Here is a 23,217-nt window from a genome sequence, read left to right on the forward strand (position 1 = left end):
TTTAGAAAAATTTCTTTGCAAGCCGAAGTCTTTTTATTTCCATATGGTCAGAATTTATCAGTCTTTTATTGCATCTGCATTTTGATTTATGGCTAAAATATCTTTCCTATGCCCAGGTTATATTTTCTTCTTTCCATTATTGTTGCTTTGTCTCTAAGTCATGTCTGACTCTTGCGACCCCATGGACTGCATCCTGCCAGGCTCCTCTGTCCATGGGATTTTCCAGGCAAGAACACTGGAGTGGCTTGCCATTTTCTTCTCTAGGGGATCTTCCCGACCCAGGGATCGAACCCATGTCTCCTGCATGGCAGGTGGGTTATTTACCACTGAGCAACCAGGGAAGCCTGTCAACTTTAGTAGAGCCAATTCTTGCATATGGTGTGAAGTATGGTTCTAATTTATCTTTTCTTCAGTTGTTCTAACTCTATTTATTAAAAAGTTCATTATTAAAAGCCCCAGTGACTTGAGATTGCACCTTTATCATATACTGTATTTTCATACGTATTTGGGTCTTTCCTGGATTTTCTTTACTTTGGATCTATTCATCTCTTGGTCCTATTCATGGGCCATTGTGCTGCTGCTAAGTCGCTTCAGTTGTGAGGACACTGTTTTAGTGTGCTAAAAAGTGCTATAAAGAAGACTTTATAGTATCCTTTAATATCTGGTAGGGCTAAAATCTCTTGAAGCTTTTCTTTTTGTATTGTCCTGGCTTCTCATATGAACTTCAATTTCTTTAACTTCATAAAAAAGCTGGTGGTCATTTATTATGTTCATATATAAATTAGCTTAGAACTGGCAGCTTTATAATGTTAAATTGTCATAGCTAAGGACAAGGGATGTCTTTCCATTTGTTCAAGTCTAATACTCTTCTAAGGGTGTTTTACAGATTTCCTCATATAAGTCAGAATATTTCTCATTAAGTTCACTAAGTATTTTACATTCTATTTCTTATAAGTATGGTTTTCTCTATCATCTGATAACTATTCATGTAAAACCTATTAATCTCTGCAAATTAATTTTATAAGCTACCTTACTCTAGCTTTTTTATGTCTTTGATTTTACAGTGAATTTATATTTTATCAAATACATTTTATAATAGATTTTTTATGGTGTATTCTTGCCTGGAGAATCCCGTGTACAGAGGAGCCTGGTGGGCTGCTGTCCATGGGGTTGTACAGAGTCGGATACAACTGAAGAGACTTACCAGCAGCAGCAGGAATACTATAATATCTGAAAACAGAGACAGTTTTCTTTCCAATGATTATGCCTCTGATTGATCTGTATTGTGTAATAGCACTGACAATACCTTGAGTAGTAGTAGAGATGGACGTCCTTGCCTTCCTCCTCATCATAATGGCACTGTCTCAGTGTTTTTCCCATTAAGGATTTAAAATGAAGATTATCAATCCATCCATCTCAATCTTTTTCCTTTTACTCTTTAAAAAATAATAATCTCTATGTTTTTGAGATTTCTTCCTCCAGGCAGAGGTACTGAATTTACCAAATGCTTTTCAGGCATCTATGAATATATTTTTTTCTCTTTAGATCTGTTAATGTGATAGATTACATTAATGGATTTCCTAATATTGAGCTGACTTTAAATAGCTTTAATTCTACTTGGTCATGGTATATTATTTTTGCAATGTGGTATTGGATTCTGTTTATTAAAATATTTAATACTTCTGTATTAATATTTATCAGTAACATTGGTCTGTAATTTTCACTGTCTCCATCAGGTTTAGATATCAATATTAGATTTGCTTCATAAAAAGAATGCTCTTGAATGGTGTTTACAGAGCTTTAGGATGATCTAACCTTCCATGAAGTCGTCTGGACCTAATGCTTTTTGTGGGATAGTTTCTTGATAACTTGCTCTATTTTTTCTAAAGACTTTTTCTTCTATAACTCTTTTCATCCCTAATAGGTCAATTTTGGTAAACTTTTTTTTTCAGGAAATTATCCATCTCAACCAAGTTTTGAATTTTATTTATATAAAGATATTCAGTGTATGATTTCATACTATTTCAAGTGGCTCAGTGGTAAAGAATCCACCTGGCAATGCAGGAGATGCAAGAGACATGGATTTGATCCCTGGGTTGGGAAGATCTCCTGGAGTAGGAAATGGCAACCCACTCCAGTATTCTTGCTTGGAAAATTCCACAGATAGAGGAACCTGGTGGGCTATATATAGTCCATGGGTTTGCAAACAATTGGATGTGACTGAGCATGCACACCCGCAAGCTATGGAATAGGAAAACAACCAGAGACAACGTAATCACATTTAGGAGGTAGTTTTATTTTAGCCAAATTAAGGGTATTAAGAAGCATACTGGGCTACCCAGCTGGTGCAGTAGTAAAAAATCTGCCTGTCAATACAGGAGATGCAAAATATGTGGGTTTGATCCCTGGGTTGGGAAGATCCTCCTGGAGTAGGAAAGGGCAACCCACAATACTGTATAAGTACAATATTATAGAAGTTTCCGGTATAAAACATAGTGATTCATACATTTTAAAGGTTATATTCTATTTATGGTTATTATATTCCTTGTGCTGTACTATATCTTCTCATAGTTTATTTTATACTTATGCCTGTTTTTAAGTTAATGAAAACATAAAATATATTTATAAAAACAAACTATTTAGGCTGTCTTATGTTAAAGTTTATATAAATAGTGTCATCCTGTATATATCTTTTACAACTTCACGGACTTACAATTTTGAGATTTATTAATGTGGCTACACATAATTAGTGGATATTCTAGTTTATTCACTTTAGCTGCTGCATCCTACTGCATGAATAAATAATTATTCATTCTCCTTTGCTGAGTCTAATTTTTCACTACTGTAAAGTTCTACTATGCATATCATTACACATACTTAGATATCAAAACCTCTACTTAGATATCAAAAAGTAGAATTTCTGAGTCACAGGTTTTATACATTTATTTGGTATTGCCTAATTATTCTCAAATGAAGTTCTACTAATTTTACCCCCATTAACCATATCTAATAGGATTTTCTATTTTCCCAAATTCCTACCATCACTGAACATGTCCATTTTTATGATTTTTAAAATTAGAATTAGCTCTAATTATTAGTTCAAATTAATTAGTTCTAATAAAGAATTAATCAAACCTCTTATTAGAAAAAGGAGCACTAAGAGATGGAAAACTGAGATGCTGAATTACTGCTGTATTTTTGTAGATATCTCATGACTAAATCTTAAACTATTATATAGTTTTGAAGGTATAAAATAATTTGTTGATGTCTGTTCTCTAGGCCCAAAAACTAAGTTAAGCAGCACACCTGGAGCACACTGTTTTCACTTTACCATTAATACTGCTTTAACCCAAGGTCAATATATCATCAGACTGCTTTCAAAAAATCTGTTGCTGTTAGTGTTACTGAGAACTTTCCACACTGTCTTTTATTAAATGACCATTCAGGGAAAATTTTTGTCTAGTCTCAGTACCAGAAGCAATGCACACATATCTTGAACATCTGGTTCATTTTTATCGATGAACATTGCTGATCTTAGCTTCTTAATTATGCTAGATGTTGGAAAGCTAGTGCTAAACAAAAGGTCAATCTCTAGCAAAAGCACAGGACCTCAAAATAATCATTCCCCTCTCCTCTTCAAGAAGGGGCTTCCCAAGTAGCTCAGTGGTAAAGAATCCACCTTTGAATGCAGGAGATGCAGGTTTAATCCCTGGGTCAGGAAGATCCCTTGGAGGAAGAAATGGGAGCCCACTCTAGTATTCTTGCCTAGAAAAATTCCACAGACAGAGGAGCCAGGCAGGCTGGAGCCCATTGGGTCGCAAAGAGTCGGACATGACTGAGCACGCGTGACACAGACCTCTTAAGAGAGACTTATGCTATCATTTCTATTCTTATTTTCCTAGTTGATCTTTTTTTTGGCGTGTCAGGGCCTGGGTTTTCACCTCCCCACATGGAGGAGCCAGCAGTGAGCTAAGGCCCCTGGTGGCTCTGGGTGCCGAATCTCACCTGTGGCCATGGCCAAAGTCAGAGGTGATTTTCAACCAACACTGACTGTTGATCTTCTTAATCTACTTTATCTTACATATTTTCCTAAAATTAACCTAAAAGTTAATATTTAGTTGAATAAATTTATAACACTGCTTAAATTAATGCTGCAACAAGGACCTACATTTTTTTTTTCAAAAACATGAATTAAGTTTCTATCTCATCATTCTTTCATACTGTCAAAGGTGTATTTGATTAGAAACTTCATTCTGAGATCACTTTGATACTTACCTTTTCTGCTACTTCTCGCACAGACTGAACACTTGTTCCATACAGATGGTTATTATACTGGCCGGCTTCAATGAATTTATGTTCCTGGATATCTTTTTCCATTTGCTCTCTTGAAGTCACAAAATGATAATCTCTTCCATCCACCTCATAATCTCGTTTTGGTCTAGTTGTATCTTTAATAGAAAAGAGCTTGAAGTGTTTAATATTAAAAGGCACAAGAAATTCATTAGCTACTTGAAGAACTGTTTTGTAAAGTTCAATATAACAGAGACTGAAAGTGACAATAATATGAAGGATATGGAGGAATTACTAATAAAGTAAATATAAACCACTAAAAAATGGTAATGTGTTACCACATCACTCTACTTAGCCCCACAAATTGTATACAATTATTTTATATTGTTAGATTAATTATGCTTCCATTATGGATTCTGATTATAATTACTTTTATTTTTTGTCTGATTATTGACTGTGAAGATTGATAAACACCTTTTACTATTGTGATTATGTAATTATTATTCACTGAATACCACCGAATTATGACTGGTAAACAGAAAATAACAGAATTCTATATCACTAAAACTACCATTTAACAGAAAACCATGTAATTAATTTTTAAAATCCAGATGGATATTGGAATTTTCTGAAAAATACAAATGCTCAGGTATTGATTTTTTCCTCCAAGGCTCTAGATGTGCTTTTAACAAGCATCCATGTTTAAAAACAACTGGACTATACGATGATTTTTTACTTTTATCTAGTTTGTTCACTTTATGAAATATTCATTTAGTTTGTTTTCCAATTTTTCCATGTCTTTTCCTGTTGTTCTTCTTTCTCAAGACTTTATCAAGTGTAGTAGAAAAGCTTTTGTACACATATACAGACACATTTATAAATATGGTTCATATAATATATATATATTAGAAAACTTATGAATTTTTGCCTAGCTAAAAAATTTATGACATTTTAATTCCACTTGTATGACTTAGTATGATTAAGAATGCTAGATTTCTAATTTATATTCTCTCAAAATTTGATAATTCCATGTATTTTGGCATCTAATATTACTGCTAAAAGACTAGAAAGTTTATTATCTTAGTGATTAAAAAAAAAATTTGAATGAGAAATGAAACTTCTAATCCAATTCTGAGAATAAAAAGAAATACTATGTTGTAAAAAAAACACACCTCCCCCACAGGAAATAAACAGTGATACAGTATTATTAACTAAAGTGCAGATTTTGTTCAATATTTCACAAGATTTTATGACAGTGTCCATTAAGTAATGGATCTTATTCAAAATTCCACATTGTATTTAATTGCATTGAGCAGCTTCAGCTGCATGCAACAGATTCTGGTAACATTTTTATTTCTGTTACAAATATTTTCTAAGTTTCCTTGTTATGGCTTCTTAGATACACCCATCATTTAAAAGTGGAAAACTTCCAAATACATCAAATCTTTAAAGTATCTTTTAAAAAAATTTATTGGAGTATACAGTTGATTTAAATTTTTGTGTTAGTTTCTGCTGTATAGAAAGGTGACTCAGTTATACATATATCCACTCTTTACAGATTCTTTACCCATATAGGTCATTATAGACTACTGTGTAGAATTCCTTGTGCTACACAGTAGGTCCTTATTAGTTATCTATTTTTTTATATAGTAGTATATATCTGTTGTAATTGGTATTTTGTTCTGTAATTGGTATTTCTTAGCCATTTGCCTACCAGTTACTCCTATGGTCCTATGATGTATCTTCTGAAAATTAATAATGAGCAATATTTTGAAGCAAGGTTTCACACTTAACTGTGATATAATAATTTATGCCAGCTTATGGTCTAGATTTGGAGGATGGTGATACATATTACAGAAGTCAGTATTCAGATTGGGCTTCCCTGGTGGCTCAGTGGTAAAGAATCTGCCTGAAAGGCAGGAGACCCAGGTTTGATCCCTAGGTCAGGAAGAAAGGCACGGCAACCTACTCCAGTATTCTTGCCTAGAGAATACCATGGACAGACCAGCCTGGCAGGCTGCAGTTCCATCAGTCAGTCAGTCAGTTCAGTCGCTCAGTCGTGTCCAACTCTTAGCGACCCCACGAATCATAGCATGCCAGGTCTCCCTGTCCATCACCAACTCCTGGAGTTCACTCAAACTCATGTCCATTGAGTCAGTGATGCCATCCAGCCACCTCATCCTCTGTCGTCCCCTTCTCCTCCTGCCCCCAATCCCTCCCAGCATCAGAGTCTTTTCCAGTGAGTCAACTCTTCGCATGAGGTGGCCAAAGTATTGGAGTTCCAGGACAGATTTCCTTCAGAATGGACTGGTTGGATCTCCTTGCAGGCCAAGGGACTCTCAAGAGTCGTCTCCAACACCACAGTTCAAAAGCATCAATTCTTCCGTGCTCAGCTTTCTTCACAGTCCAATTCTCACATCCATACATGACCACTGGAAAAACCATAGCCTTGACTAGACGAACCTTTGTTGACAAAGTAATGTCTCTGCTTTTTAATATGCTATCTAGGTTGGTCATAACTTTCCTTCCAAGGAGTAAGGGTCTTTTAATTTCATGGCTGCAATCAGCATCCACAGTGATTTTGGAGCCCAAAAAAAACAGTCTGACACTGTTTCCACCGTTTCCCCATCTATTTCCCATGAAGTGATGGGACCAGATGCCATGATCTTAGTTTTCTGAATGTTGAGCTTAAGCCAACTTTTTCACTCTCCTCTTTCACTTTCATCAAGAGGCTTTTGAGTTCCTCTTCACTTTCTGCCATAAGGGTGGTGTCATCTGCATATCTGAGGTTATTGATATTTCTCCTGGCAATCTTGATTCCAGCTTGTGCTTCTTCCAGCCCAGCGTTTCTCATGATGTACTCTGCATATAAGTTAAATAAGCAGGGTGACAATATACAACCTTGACGTACTCCTTTTCCTATTTGGAACCAGTCTGTTGTTCCATGTCCAGTTCTAGCTGTTGCTTCCTGACCTGCATATAGGTTTCTCAAGAGGTAGGTGAGGTGGTCTGGTATTCCCATCTCTTTCAGAATTTTCCACAGTTTATTGTGATCCACACAGTCAAAGGCTTTGGCATAGTCAGTAAAGCAAAGTAGATGTTTTTCTGGCACTCTCTTGCTTTTTCTATGATCCAGTGGATGTTGGCAATTTGATCTCTGGTTCTTTTGCCTTTTCTAAGACCAGCTTGAACATCTGGAAGTTCACGGTTCACGTATTGCTGAAGCCTGGCTTGGAGAATTTTGAGCATTACTTTGCTAGTGTGTGAGATGAGTGCAATTGTGCGGTAGTTTGAGCATTCTTTGGCATTGCCTTTCTCTGGGATTGGAATGAAAACTGACCTTTTCCAGTCCTGTGGCCACTGTGTCGCACAAACTTGGACACGACTGAAGTGACTAAGCAAGTAGCATGTATCTGCTAATCCTAAACTCCTAATTAATCTCTCCTCTACCTCCTTTCCCTTTGGTAACTATAGATTTATTTTCTATGTCTGTGAACCTGCTTCCATTCTGTAAACAGATTCATTTGTATCATTTTTTTTTTTTTTTTTACGTTCCACATATAAGCAGTATCATACATTGGTTTTTCTTTATATGCCTTAAAACTCAGTATGACAATCTCTAGGTCTATTCATGTTGCTGCAAATGGCATTATTTCACTCTTTTTAAGGCAGGGTGATACACCATTGCATATATGTACCACATCTTAGAAGAGTGATTTCTTCCTACTAAATAACAGTCTTAATGATACAGAATTCTATTATTTTCTGTTGACTAATCGTGATACAATGGTATTAAATAATAGTTACATAATCATGATAGTAAAAGATGTTTATCAGTCTCACAATCGGTAACCAGACAATAAAAAAAGATAATTATGATTGCAAGCCATAATGGAAACATGTTTAACCAAACAGTTTGGGGGGTAAAGTAGAGTGATGTGGTTAGTTGAAGCACATACATGCACATGTTCTCATCTGCCCAGCCAGTCTAGGTCTTTTGGTTGGTTCATTTTAATTGTCCATATGTATGATTCTATTACCATTTTCTTAATTGTTTTGGATTTATTTTTTGTAGGTCTTGTCCTTGTCTTGGGTTTCTTGCCTAGAGAAGTTCCTTTAGTATTTGTCGTAAAGCTGGATTTGGGGCTGAATTTTCTTAACTTTTGCTTGTCTGGAAAGCTTTTGATTTCTCTGTCAAATCTGAATGAGAGTCTTGCTGGGTAGAGTATTCTTGGTTGTAGGTTCTTCCCTTTCATCACTTTAAATATATTGTGCCATTTTCTTCTGGCATGGAAAGTTTCTGTTGAGATATCAGCTGATAACCTTATGGGAACTGCCTTGTATGTTATTTGTCATTTTCCCCTTTTTGCTTTTAATATTTTGTCTTTAATTTCTGTCAGTTTGACTATTATGTGTCTTGGTGTATTCCTCCTTGAGTTTATCCTGCCTGGGACTCTCTGTGCTTCCTGGACTTGGCTATTTCCTTTCCCACTTTAGGGAAGTTTTTGGCTATTATCTCTTCAAATATTTTCTCAGGTCCTTTCTCTCTCTCCTCCTCCTGGGACCCTTATAATGTGAATGTTGGTGTGTTTAATGCTGTCCTAGAGGTCTCTTAGGCTTTTTATTTTTTCCTATACTCTGTTCTGCAGCAGTGATTTCCACCATTCGGTCCTCTAGGTCACTTATCTGATCTGCATCAGTTATTATAGAATAACTGCTATCGATTCCTTCTAGTGTATTGTTCATCTTTGTTCTTTCTAGGTCTTTGGCAATCATTTCTTGCATCTTCTCAATCTTTGCCTCCATTCTTTTTCCAAGATCCTAGATCATTTCCACTATCATTATTTTGAATTCTTTTTCTGGAAGGTTGCCCATCACCCCTTTATTCGATTGTTTTTCTGGGGTTTTACCTTGTCCCTTCATCTGGGACAAAATCCTCTGCTTTTTCATCCTGGTTAACTTTTTGTGATGTGGTTTTGTTTCCAGCTGCTGTGGGATTGTAGTTCTTCTTGCTTCTTCTGTCTGCCCTCTGGTGAATGAGGCTAAGAGGCTCGTATAGGCTTCCTGATGGGAGGGACTGGTGGTGGGAAAAAGTGAGTCTTGCTCTGGGGGGCAGGGCTGTGCTCAGTAAAACTTCAATCCAATTATCTACTGATGGGTGGGGCTGTGCTCTCTCCCTATTAGCTGTTTGACTTAAGCCCTGGGGTTTATAGGCTCTGTGGGTTAATGGCAACTTTCCAAGAGGACTTACACCAAAGGGCCCCTCTAGGACTGCTGCTGCCAGTGCCTCTGTCCCTATGGCAAGCCACTGCTGACCCACACTTCCACAGGAGGCCCTCCAACACTAACAGGTAGGCTTTGTTCAGTCTCCTGGGGAGTCACTGCTCCTTCCGCCTGGGTCTTGGTGTGTACAAGATTTTGTTTGTGTCCTCCAAGAGTGCAGTCTCTGATTCCTAGTCCTGTAATCAAATCCCACTGGCCTTCAAAGTCAGACTGCCTGGGGATTCCCAGTCCCTTCGCTGGATGTGCAGGCTGCAAAGCCTGATAGGAGACTCAGAACCTTCACAAGGGTAGGAGAACGTCTTTGGTACTATTGTTCTCTAGATTGTGGGTCGGCCATCTAGCAGGTATGGGATTTGATTTGATTGTGTTTGCACCTCTCCCACCATCCTGTTACAGCTTCTTCTTTGTCTTTGGACATGGAATATCTTTTTTTGGTGGGTTCCAGTGTGCTTCTGTTGATGGTTGTTCAAAAGCTAGCTGTAATTTTGGTGCTCTGCTGGAGGAGATGAGCGCATGTACTTCTACGTAACAATCTTTGATTTTAATTTCTCACTTAAATGTTTTCTTCTCTACAACACTCTCTGTGGTTTTCCAGTCTTCTAACTTTATTGAGGCTTTCAATGGCTAGGTCAAAGATCTCTATTGCTAAATGTCACATTACACTTGAAAATACGTGGCTTAAATGTATGATTTCATTTCATTAGACCACAAATTTTTTCTGCATCTATGTCCCTGGATATGTTCCAGTGTCTCCTAGTTTACAGTCTATGGGAACTTGAATAGAATTTGTTTCCCACTATAGTGTGAAAATTGTATAAATCTTAATAATGTTGAATTGGTTATAGTGCTTTTGAGGTCTACTACATCCTTCTACTTTTCTGTATATTTATTGTATTAATTTTAGAGAGTTTGATATTGAAACTCCAACTAAAAATCTTAATTTATCTAGTAATAAAAATAATTGTAATATAATAGTGAAACTATATATAACTTTGTTCTGTATTTACCAAGTCTCCTATAAATGCATTTCATACTTTCATAATTTAAAAAATAAAAAAGAGGAAAAAAAAAAGGTAATGCTTACTTTGACCACACAATGACAAAATGTTAAGAACATTAATTAAGAATTTTTATGTGAGTTACTCACGAGGAACACATGATCCAAATTTGTCAGGAAATTCTGAGATAAGGTCATCATTTATCCTGTCTTTCATAGGTCCCAATATGATCACTGGTCGAGTATAATTAACTATAAAAACAAACATGTTAAAAGGAATAAACACTTAACAAACATCTATGTATTTTACTTTACTAGAAAACAAAAGTATCCTTAACTTATGAAGAATTTCTTTTTTCTCTACCAATGAAACTTCAATCTGTTTGAAGTCATAGTAAGTGTTAGTGTCACTCAGTTCTGTGCGACTGTGACCACATGGACTGTAGCCCGCAGGCTCCTCTGTCCATGGAATTCTCCAGGCAAGAATATTGGAGTGGGTAGCCGTTCCCTTCTCCAGGGGATCTTCCTGACCCAGGGATCGAACCTGAGTCTCCTGCATTGCAGACAGATTCTTTACCATCTGAGCCACTAGGGAAGCCCTGTTTGAAGTCATACACTAAGATAAATTTAACCAAGTTAAACCCAGCATTTTAGTAGATAAGACTTCTATACATTGCTAGCATCATCTCATTACAAATGAGAAAACAGTACAGTGTTTTACTGATCCTTTCTGAAGCAATAACTGCAAGGAAGCAGATCAAAGAAGGGCAAAAAAGAAATGTGGTATAATCAAGAGTAGTCATCTAGAATGATGATCTAATAGAAGTGTAAACACTGGACTGTAAGGGATCATGCTGGAAGCAGGGAGACTGGCAGTGAAAATCATACTTAAATTTGGTAGGAGGGATGAAAGGAGGTTATAAGTAAGAAATACATGATAAGAATAAATAGGGCCTAGAAACTGATTGGACAAGGGAGATGAAGTGCAGAGAAAGATAAAAGATGATTCTAAGATTTTGAACAAGGATTATTAGAAGGATAGTGATACTATTATGAACACTGGAAAGAAGCTGCTTAAGAAATAAAAAGCAATATAAAATGACTAGATTTTAATAATCTAAGGGTTAAATCATGTTTCATAAAATATACATAGTAAAATTCTACATACAGATACATATAGTAAGAAAAAACACTAAAATTCTAACAAAATGTTTTTTTTTAAGGTATATCTTAATAATGTTTTAAGATATGAGTTGAGTTAGACTGATTTTCCAAATTATGTTTTTCTATAAGACTGTAAAATATAAACAGACTTCACAAACCTTCTTGTTGATTCACTGGTTCATAAGATAAGACATATTCTTCTTGACCACCTATTAGAAAGTTAAAATACAGGTAAGAAAATCTATAAAGATAACTATACCAATTTAATTCTTTAATAGAACATATAAAATACTAGAATTTTCCTGAGAAAATCAGTGAAGACATAAAAAAGGCACTTTATAAATTAATTATGGCAAGATTTAGGGAAAAAATAAAAATTAGAGTAGCAAAGATTGGTATATATAAAAACAAATTATAAATGTGCTATTAATAACTAACTTTCTGTTTTTCTGTGTTTTACAGATTAAATCTTCACTTGGGATGTCAAGCATAGCTATTAACTTTTTACTGAGAATCTAAACTCTTAAATATTTTAAAGTTAATGCTTTAACAAGCAGTCCTACATATATGCATATTAGATAAGTTAGTGTTATTAATATGCTGTATTTTTGGTTTTACCAGGTATAACATTTAATACTGCATATACATTTTATAATTACAACTATTTTCTAACCAAAAATTTTAATGCAAAGGTAAAATTAGTGTTACTATTTCACTGATGAAAAAAATTCATTGATTACTATAATAATTCATTTGTTCAATTTAAAAAAAATAACATTTTGAGTTAAAAAAAGTTTTAGATAAAATTAAATTCTTGTTTTTCAACAAAATGCATCACATTGATAGTAAAGGAGAAATAATATATTTTGCTTTGATCTTAAAAGCACTTTCACAAGTTAAATTCTCTAAGTGAAAGGATTAGAGCATATGAATATCCTACACAGAAATGTCTACACATTATACCTCTGCTCAACTAAAATAAAAAGTTGAAAACGTCAGTTCTTAATACACAAACACACATACACACACACACGAAGAAAACAAACTAGGAAGAATTGTTAGATTCAAGTGGTTCAATGAAATCAACCAGTATTTGGAGAATGTATTTAAAGATATTTTCCTTAATGATTATGACTCTATAACAATCTTTTCACTAAATTTGTTTATTTTATATGTATGCAGCTATAAATCTTTTAAATTCTTATACTGGTAAAAATATTCAAAGTATATTTTGTTGTTTTAAAATTTATTATATCAGATATATATATATATTTATAAGTTGCTTTTAAAAGTACTGTATGTAAAACATGTTTTACATGTTATCAGAAACATGCAATTTGAATTTTCCACACCTAATAATACATGCAAATGGTGAGACAGACAGTATATACTTTCATTACCTCTTTTTAGTCTAGAAAGCTTCACAACTACTCTCTGGTGAGTTCTGATATAAGTTAATAAAATGCTAAAATATGAGAAATTACACTACCACACCAAAAAAGAAAATCAATAAGTAACTATTATGCATAAAAAATAACAACCAATCAAATGAATGAGGGTTAAAAGTATATATTGTCAACACAGAAAATACTAGACTGATATTAACAGGATGGACCTTTTGAGCAGCCATACTCATCTGTAATCAAGATTACTTTCATATTAGACAGCAGTAAAAAAAAAAAAAAAGTCAGAAAAGCAATTTTAATTTTTAAGGTGTTAAACTGACAATATTCATGTACTCTTCCCGCCTCCCATGCCCAAATGTATTTTAAAATTTCAAATGCTTACATACATCACTTAATAATATAATACCAAGACTATAACAAAAGAACCAAAAATTAAATTAGTATTACTATTTGAATAATAGTTGAAAATTTTCCCTCTGTCATTTCTTACGTTCACCAAAAGCTGGCAATACACAGTATCTTGACACACACCAGTATTGGTGACACAAAACAAAAAAGGATATAAACCTAATTATAATTTAGCATTATTGAAAATTATTTTAATGCCTCTGTTAGAAACAAAATTACTAAACTTAAATGCAAAACACAAGCTTATCCCTATTTAGTTAGATATTTACTTCTTATAAAAGATACAAATACACACACACATATTGTGTACATGAACAGCAGTTCTGTTAAAATGAATTTTTGTATTTTATGAAAACTTTGGGAAAAAACCCCACAGTATGTATTACTGGAGATAACAAAAGAACAAATAACTTAAAACACTTACGGTAACTACTTTCGCTATCGCTGGCATTAGAAGTTACATGTTCTGAAATTGCAGGACAATGGAAAAAATAAAGAGAACACAGAGTCATGAGTTTAAGAAAAGCAAATTATCAAAATAAACACAAGGTGACAACAAAAAGTTGAGCTATAAACCACAGATATCCAAAGAGTTTTTAAAAACATTTCTGATTTTCTTTGAAAAGTTTATTTCAAGTAAATGAATATGAATTAGCAAGGAAAAAATCTGTAAGCAAGGACAATGCTTCATTTTCTGTTCAACAGTTTATGAACAAAATCTTATTATGAATGGCAAGCAGATCCTAAATTAGTCCAACTGTCAACATAAAAACCCCAATGAGAAAATGTCCCTGTCACCATTTACTTTAGGTCGGTCATGATACAGATATGACTAACAAAGAAGACTTGTTATATCTGAGAAAACAGATGTCCATTATAAGGAAGTTGTATCTTAAAATATAAATGGAAAAAAAAAATGACCCTGCTTTTAGTTTAGTTTCTTTCTTGTTCCTGAAATAAAATCCATGTCTGAGATCATACAGATAAAAGTATTCTGGATACCACAGATTTCCTGATGCTCTAAAACAGGTCAAATGGAACAGAAGGTGGGATTGTATTCTAAAGTAGACTAGAGAGACACATGTACTCCAATGTTCACTGCAGCACTGTTTACAATAGCCAGAACATGGAAGCAACCTAGATGTCCATCTGCAGATGAATGGATAAGAAAGCTCTGGTACATATACACAATGGAGTAATTTTCAGCCATTAAAAAGAATGCATTTGAATCAATTCTAATGAGGTGGATGAAATTGGAGCCTATTATACAGAGTGAAGTAAGCCAGAAAGAAAAATATACCAATACAGTATACTAACGCATATATATGGAATTTAGAAAGATGCAAATGATAACCCTGAATACGAGACAGCAAAAGAGACACAGATGTATAGAACAGTCTTTGGGACTCTGTGGGAGAGGGTGAGGGTGGGATGATTTGGGAGAATGGCATTGAAACACGTATGTTGTCATATGTGAAACGAATCACTAGTTCAGGGTTGATGCATGTTATAGGATGCTCGGGGCTGGCATGCGGGGATGACCCAGAGGGAGGATAAAGGGAGGAGGGAGGTGGGAGGTGGGTTCAGGAGGGGGAACTTATGTAAACCTGGGGCGAATTCATGTCAATGTATGGCAAAACCAACCAATATTAATATTGTAAAATAATTTGCCTCCAATAAAAAATAATAAAAAAAAAATGAGAGCTATCATGTAGGAAAAAAAAATAAAGTAGACTAGTATTTCTGAGAAACTGCTTTGGTAAAACTGACAACAGCTGTTTAGTAAAACAAAAAGATGATTAAAAACACACCCATATGCCTGGCCCCTCCCTTCAAAGTGACCCCATTTCATAACTTGATTGTTCAGTAACACCCAGCACTCTTCTCATGTAAATGTAATCTCTAGTGTTGTCTTAGTAAGTGTTCTCCTTCGAATAAAAAGGAATTTTATCTATAAAATCTAAAATAACAAAAATTTCCATGGAAGAGAAGTAAAGATAACAAAAATTAAAGGATAAGGAAAAAGTTTGGGGAGAAATATATGCTGTACCATACAAGAATTGATGCTTTTGAACTGTGGTGCTGGAGAAGACTCTTGAGAGTCCCTTGGACTGCAAGGAGATCCAACCAGTCCATTCTAGAGGAGATCAATCCTGGGTGTTCATTGGAAGGACTGATGCTAAAGCTGAAACTCCAATACTTTGGCCACCTCATGCGATGAGTTGACCCACTGGAAAAGACTCTGATGCTGGGAGCGACTGGGGATAGGAGACGGGGACAACAGAGAATGAGGTGGCTGGATGGCATCACTGACTCGATGGACATGAGTTTGAGTGAACTCCGGGAGTTGGTGATGGACAGGGAGGCCTGGCGTGCTGTGGTCCATGTGGTCGCTAAGAGTCGGACACGACTGAGCGACTGAACTGAACTGATTGAACTGAATACCACCTACACAGTCTCCTAAAATCAAGGAGCACTACTGAAAAGTTCAGAGAATGGTAAAACTTAGTGTTAGTACAGTTCTTGAATTGCTGTCATCGTGAAAAATAAGTTCATTATTCTAATTTGCAAAGACAAGATACAGCTTTCTTAATCATTGCTATGTATATTTTAAATAAAGGAGGAACATTAAAAATTATAGACTGAATAATATATAAACATTAAAAAAAGTTGGTTTTTTAAAGTTTATATTTAAAAATTTCTTCTATGTTAACACACAGATGTCAAAACAATCATTTTAAACTGTTGCATAATATTCTATTGGACTGTTAAATCATGATTTATCTTACTATTTGTTTTGTTTTAAATTGTTTTTCATAGACATCAACAATTAATGTGTTCATTTATATGTCTTTCACCTTTTGTCCCAGTTCCTTAAAATTCATTCCCAGAAGTAGGAATGCCACATAGAAAAAAGAAAAAGTTCTTAAATTTATACTAGGATTGGAATTACATCCTGAATATAAAAGAAAGAAATGTTAGTTACTGCACTTGAGCGAGTGGAAGGGGAGAGTAAGTCAAAGTATAAAAAAAACAAATTAACCATGAGTTGACAATTAGAGAAGTTGGATAAATGAATGCTTGTGGGGTTTATTTTATTTTTCCTCTTCTACTGAATATATCTGACATGTTATATACATATATACAAAGTTGAAGGTGCTACATTCTCTTTTCTGGGCATTTCTCTTACTTATCTTGCATTCTCTAAAATTGCCAATAGTTATAAAGCAATCAAATTCAAGTTCTTTCAAGTATGCTTTAAATAACTCCTCTACAGTAAAATCTTGCTACTTAAAGCATTGCCCTTGGAATAGCATTATCACCATTGGTTGGGAGCCTATTAAACAGGTAAAATGTTCTTTCCCTGATAATAAAAATAATCTTTTCAAGGCATTTTTATCAAAGAAAATATTCAAATATCCAATAAACATATAAAAGGTGTTCAAGCTTATTACTTATCAGGTAAATGCAAATTAAAACCATAACAGCTGACTGTGTGGGAGAGGTGAGTGTGGGATGATATGAGAGAATAGCACTGAAACATGTATATTAATCACCATATGTAAAATAGATGACCAGTGCAAGTTTGATGCGTGAAGCAGGCAGGGCACTCAAATCTGGTGCTCTGGGACAACTCAGAGGGATGGGGTGGGGAGAGAGAAGGGAGGTGGGTTCAGGATGGGGGGATAATTCCTGTACACCTATGGCTGATTCATGTCAATGTATGCCTAAAACCACCACAATATTGTAAAGTAATTAGCCTCCAATTAAAATAAATTAATTAAAACAAAACACCACAAAAGGTATCTATCATCCACCAGAATGACCAAAATGAAAAAACAGAAACAAAAGATATGTCAAGTGTAGAGAAAGATATGTAGCAATTGGAACTCATATACTTTTGGGGGCAGGGTGGGGTAAATTGATACCCACTTTGTAAAATTACTTGGCACCATCTACTAAAGCCTATCATACTTATGTATCTGTGACTCAATAATTCATTTCCTAGGTTTATCCCCAACAGAAAGACATATGTTCATACTAAAAGACATTAAAGGAATGTTGAAAGGAACACCATTCAAAATAGCCCTAAGTATATGTTTATTTACAAATCTCAGACAATATATGTAGTTTCATAACTTTCTTACTTATATTGTGAGCATTTTCCACATCATTATGCTTTAATGTGATTTTCAATGGTTATAAAATATTATATTGTATAGTATGTCATTCTTCATCAACTACTTCCCAGCTGTAAGGCATTTTAGGGGCATTTTAATTTTGAGGGGCTGTAATTTCTAACTCCATCACTTCATGGCAAATAGATGGGGAAACAGTGGCAACAGTGTCAGACTTGATATTCTGGAATCCAAAATCACTGTAGATGGTGATTGCAGCCACGAAATTAAAAGACGCTTACTCCTTGGAAGGAAAGTTATGACCAACCTAGATAGCATATTAAAAAGCAGAGACGTTACTTTTCCAACAAAGGTCCGTCTAGTCAAGGCTATGGTTTTTCCAGTGGTCATGTATGGATGTGAGAGTTGGACTGTGAAGAAAGCTGATCGCTGAAGAATTGATGCTTTTGAACTGTGGTGTTGGAGAAGACTCTTGAGAGTCCCTTGGCCTGCAAGGAGACCCAATCAGTCCATCCTAAAGGAGATCAGTCCTGGGTGTTCATTGGAAGGACTGAGGCTGAAGCCCAAACTTCAATACTTTGGCCACCTCATGCAAAGAGTTGACTCACTGGAAAAGACCCTGCTGCTGGGAGGGACTGGGGGGAGGGGGAGAAGGGGATGACAGAGGATGAGATGGCTGGATGGCATCACTGACTCGATGGACATGAGTCTGGGTAAACTGTGGGAGTTGGTGATGGACAGGGAGGCCTGGCGTGCTGTGATTCATGGGGTTGCAAAGAGTCGGACACAACTGAGCAACTGAACTGAATTTTTAAAGATTAATGAAACACCCTGATATATAAACCTATGTCTCCAGCTCTGATTACATCCTCAGGGTAAATTCCCTGAGGAGGAATTAGTAGGTTAAAAGATATGCTTTTCCAAAAATCCTGTACCAATTTACACTACTAAAAGTAGTATGTTAAAAGCAGTCATTTCACAGAACCATGTCCATCACTGGATACTCCTTTAAAAGAACAGTTTGCTAAGCTGATGGGTAAAACATATCATTTTGTTTATTAATTATTAGGGCTGTTAAACATTTTTATATGTTTATTTAATTGGCTTATCTTCTGAGCACTCTTCTTGTATCATTTGTCCAGTTTTCCAGTGAAGAGTTAGTTTCTTACTTGTCAGAAATCTGTGTTAAGAATATTATCCTTTTGACATAAGATAGTATAAATAGTAAACAGTATAAACAGTACAGTAAAACTCTTAAAAGTTTTAATTTTTGTTTATAATGTTTGATGACCACAACCATTTCAAATCTCTCTAATCAAGTCTCACCTTTCTAGTCAAACATTTCTTCTTGAGACTATGTGTTTTCTCTTTGTTCTCGATAAATACTACAAATCATCAGTCTCAAAGAATACTACTACTCTCACACTTACTCTTTTTTTACTCTCACATTTCCTTCACACAAATGAAAATGTCTGGCTTTGGCATCTAAGATCTCTGCACCATTCTACTTACATAAATCTTTAAGACAGAGAAAGAAGGAATGCAACAGGAAACCTATGTGCCTAACTGTAGAAGTTTCTGATGTGTTCTACAAAATAGAAAGCTATAAAAATAAACTGCACACAAAACATAGGTACAAATCATGTCTGAAATTGTATGCTATAATTTCATTTCTGAGCATCTTATATAAACACTACTGAACTACACACACTGTTTACTCTTTTCTAAAGGAATCTTACCCAGTTTTTTTCCTCTTGAATTTTTTCAAAATTGCCTTCTTAAAGCATAAAAGCTACACAGATTTCTATTTCTGGCTTTTTTATAAGCTATGATGATTTAGTTGCATCCTCCCAGATTTCCATCATATTCTAATCAGTTCTGTTAGTCAAAATTAGGTTTTGAAAGACAATTTCTCTTATTGTTTCCTCTACTGTCAGCAGGGTAAATCAATAATTTGATTTTCTTTTTTATAGAATCTTTGAATTCTTGTCTACGAAGAGTATTCTAGGGTATTTTGTTTCTGTGTTCTTTAATTAAATACCCTATTTTTTCAAAGGTTGTGTGAAATTACATGCAGATGTCCATCTTTCTTGCTATTCAGTGTTATTCCACAGCTCTTCAACAGGTTTATCTGGAATAATTTGTCCTTCTGTTCTCAATCCTTTCAGAGTCCTGTTCCAACAAAGCTTAATGAATACCAACATGAAGTCACACTTATTTTCTTGTATTAAAATTGCACAGAATTTTGCTTTTTTCTTGTATCCTGAACTTTGTTGTTTGGTTGCTAAGTTGTGCCTGACTCTTTGCGACTCCATGGACTGTAGTCCATCAGGCTCCTCTGTCCATTGGATTTCCCAAGGAAAAATACTGGAGTGGGTTGCCATTTCCTTCTCTAGGGGATCTTCTCCTACACTTGCAGGTGGATTCTTTATACTGCTGAGCCACCAGGGAAGCCTATCCTGAACTTTAAGATGTAGATAACTGAGGTCTTAAATAATGCTCTTGACCCACCCTTCTTCCCAGTATAATAATTAGCATCCTATCAGCTGCTAGTAATATTTTATGTGATAGCCTCCATCTTATCCAGTTTTAGAATTTTACTGATTTTTTTCCTGTCTCCATCAACCTTTTCTAAATAAAATCTTCTTGATGTGATTTAGTCACCAGGTGAATAAATTCTTTCAGTTCCTGTGAGATGAAGCATAGAAACCTATCATTCAAGAAATCTTAAGTCACGACCAGAAAATAAATCAATGACATGGGTAATCAGTTATCATTTTTCATTTGTTTCTCTTTCCAAGCCCCACACCTCAATTAAAATGAGAGATGAAAATATGATGTGGTCAAGGTATAGTTATCTATTATAAAAAAATCAACATGGGAACCAAATTCTTCATTTAGTTCCTTTTTCCATGAGCTTTCCATAGGTCTCTGATGATTCAACAGATAGCAGAAATCTGTGGGATCATTTGATGATCCATCGCACTGCATGACCATTCTCAAAATAAATTCTATAGCATTAACAATCTGTGGAAATATTTTACAGTTTCTGAAGATTTTCACCGATAGTTTTTCCCAAAGGAAAGAGATTTAAAAAAGGTGCCACTAGTGATAGTAAATTTGTGACTCTTGCCAGATCCTAAAAAGGCAAATGCATAAATAGCAAAGTGTGAGTACCAGAAATAATTACATATAAAGCATACTGCTTTCAATCTAATATAAACTTTTAATTATTAAAAGTTGAAATAAAAATCAAGTACCTATAGTTAAGCTTAAAAGTCCAATACAAAGTTAGCATTAATCAAGGAAAAAAACTATGAAATTTAAAGTTTATTAACTTAGGAAGTTAAAAAAGATATTGGCTAAATCCTTAATGATCAACAAATTATGAAGTTTTCAAAATGCTTAATAATGTAAACGGAAATATCTAGAAAAAAACTTTAGCCTAAAAGATTACTTCTATGAGTCACTGTCACCTAAAATAACTTAGCAGGATTTGGTAAAATTTCACATTTAATCAATTTGAACAGATTCACATTTAAAATTGTTTGCGAAAATGACTTATTTCATTCATTCTAATATTTACTGAATGACTCCTACATATCAGACTCTATACCAAGCTTTATATGAAGATTAAATACTAACTAGAAAATTAAATGGGAACAATGAACACACACACACACAATTCCCCCCAAACAGAGACAACATCTTGGTTTAAAAAAAAAAAAAGGATAATAATTCTTATAATTCTTTTTATAACTTATATCTTCCATAAAAAAGACATATAAAATTTTCCTACCACACAGACTGCTATTTGAACTTGAGTTCTACAATTCTTTTCTAATATTTAAGATCTATTGTGTTTTATAGTTTCACATTATAGCAATGCTTTTTGAACAGAGATTCAAAGTGATTTTAAAAAAGGTGGGTGGAATAAAACGGTAAGAAAAATTATATTCTACCTTCTAATAATGAGGGCAGATGTTTAAAAAAAATTAAAAGTCTTTCTTCAAATTTAAAAAATTCCTAGAGAAAAGTAATTACCATAAAAACTATAAAGAGGGAAATATGAGCAGAGAGCTCTTCAAATGATGTGAAAAATGAAAAAAATTAAAGGGTATTATAGAAATAAAAATCCCAAGCATACTATTAACATGAAAAATCTAAGAGCAATCTAAATCATACACCTCCTCATGCCAGATAGGCACTACCATGAGTCTCAAAATGTATCTGAAAAAGGTAGGTCTGTAGATGGAGGTAAAAAAGTAACTTGGGAGTATTTTGATCACTTACTCAGGCCTTTTGATCCCATGTCGTCAGGGATCTCCTGTAGAGAGTAGTTCCCAGAGAGCAAGCAATAAAAAGATAATCAAAGAAAATAGTTGTCAGTAATGCATAAAATTGGTGCTACAATAAGAGACAGTTCCAAGACCATTACAGGTGCACGTATCTTACAGAGCATGTCTGTGTATTTCTGAAAGTTTAATTAAGCTAATGGCTAGATATGCTCTACTAAAAGAATGTGAGTTCTATATGAGAAGCTGATTAGGATAGAGAAGCAAAAATTTTGACTGTTTCTTGCTATTTTAAAAGTAAAATTCAGATTATCTACATATAATGAAGAAATAGGATAAAATAGAATGTTTTGAAAAGATCTATTATCAAAGATTGGCAACGCTATACCTAGAAGGTTCTGAGGTACTCATGTTTTTGTCTAAAATATTCTTTTGAGATTATGTTGAATGTTTCTTATAAGAACCTTTACATAAAATAATTCTATTTGAAACACAGCTTAAAAGTATCATTTGCTTTAAGAATTCCTAAGGGGCCAGAAAAAGTTAAGATTGGTATGCAGATTAATTTATGCTTGTTAAGTCGTCCCTAGTTAAGATAAATAGTAACCTGTTGCAGCTCTTGAAACTGTCTCCATGGTAACAACCAACTGCAGGGCAGTAGGTCCCTCTACATTTATCTTCAGTTGACCACTGGATCCACATACTTACGGTCAGCATCACTTGTTTCCTGCTCACTCTGGTCCTTGTTCTTGTAGAAGGGGAATTTTCGGGAAAAGAGGTTCTTTTTACGCTTGTCATTGAATGACTGCTGAAGAAGAGAAGGAGGGGCAAAACAAAGGGATGTCTACTGTCTGTGTGTACAAAGGCCCAGCCTAGTAGCTCTGTGAAAGCTGACTCTTGTGACCACAGTGTGCAGTTTGTATATGAATTTTGCTTTAATGACATATACAGTAAATTTCTAATTTAGTATTAACTTCTCTAATTCTAACATTTTAACTGAAAGTACTGAAAAATTTAAGTTTATAAATTAAGGAGTATAATTCAGTGATACCTAAAAATAATGAGTAAGTGCTATTTGATTTAAAAAAAAAAAAGGAAGAGTAAACCAGATTAGCTACTACGATAGTCCAAACCAAATTCACGTTTATATCAATCCATATTCTTTGAGATTTCTAAGTGCTCTATAGTCAAAATTACTTTAGCTATTCAAATATTTTTAATGGTTTACATAATAA

The 23,217-nt window shown here is 34.6% G+C and overlaps 1 protein-coding gene and 1 non-coding gene across 9 annotated transcripts in view; both read right to left on the reverse strand.

Moving 5' to 3' along the window:
- Window positions 1-23,217, reverse strand: part of DLG1 (discs large MAGUK scaffold protein 1) — a 287,420-nt gene that overhangs the window by 13,358 nt on the left and 250,845 nt on the right. For 3 of the 8 annotated variants that reach the window (XM_055407214.2, XM_055407313.2, XM_055407131.2), the window contains 5 exons: window positions 22,691-22,790; window positions 13,973-14,014; window positions 11,893-11,943; window positions 10,721-10,822; window positions 4,276-4,448 (listed from right to left, as the gene is read on the reverse strand). In XM_055407214.2, the coding sequence (XP_055263189.1) occupies window positions 4,276-4,448; window positions 10,721-10,822; window positions 11,893-11,943; window positions 13,973-14,014; window positions 22,691-22,790 (468 nt within the window). Of the gene's footprint in view, window positions 1-4,275; window positions 4,449-10,720; window positions 10,823-11,892; window positions 11,944-13,972; window positions 14,015-21,980; window positions 22,015-22,690; window positions 22,791-23,217 lie in introns of all 8 variants that reach the window. The other 5 variants (XM_055407346.2, XM_055407303.2, XM_088838003.1 and 2 more) reach the window with 2 other exon arrangements.
- On the reverse strand, window positions 3,918-4,045 carry LOC129553837 (small nucleolar RNA ACA64). Its single transcript, XR_008685530.1, has one exon. It is a non-coding gene; the product is annotated as a small nucleolar RNA ACA64 (small nucleolar RNA).

Source organism: Moschus berezovskii, chromosome 1 (assembly GCF_049115385.1).
Source record: "Moschus berezovskii isolate FMDL1 chromosome 1, NW_MosBer_1.0, whole genome shotgun sequence".
Lineage (NCBI taxonomy): Eukaryota > Metazoa > Chordata > Mammalia > Artiodactyla > Moschidae > Moschus > Moschus berezovskii.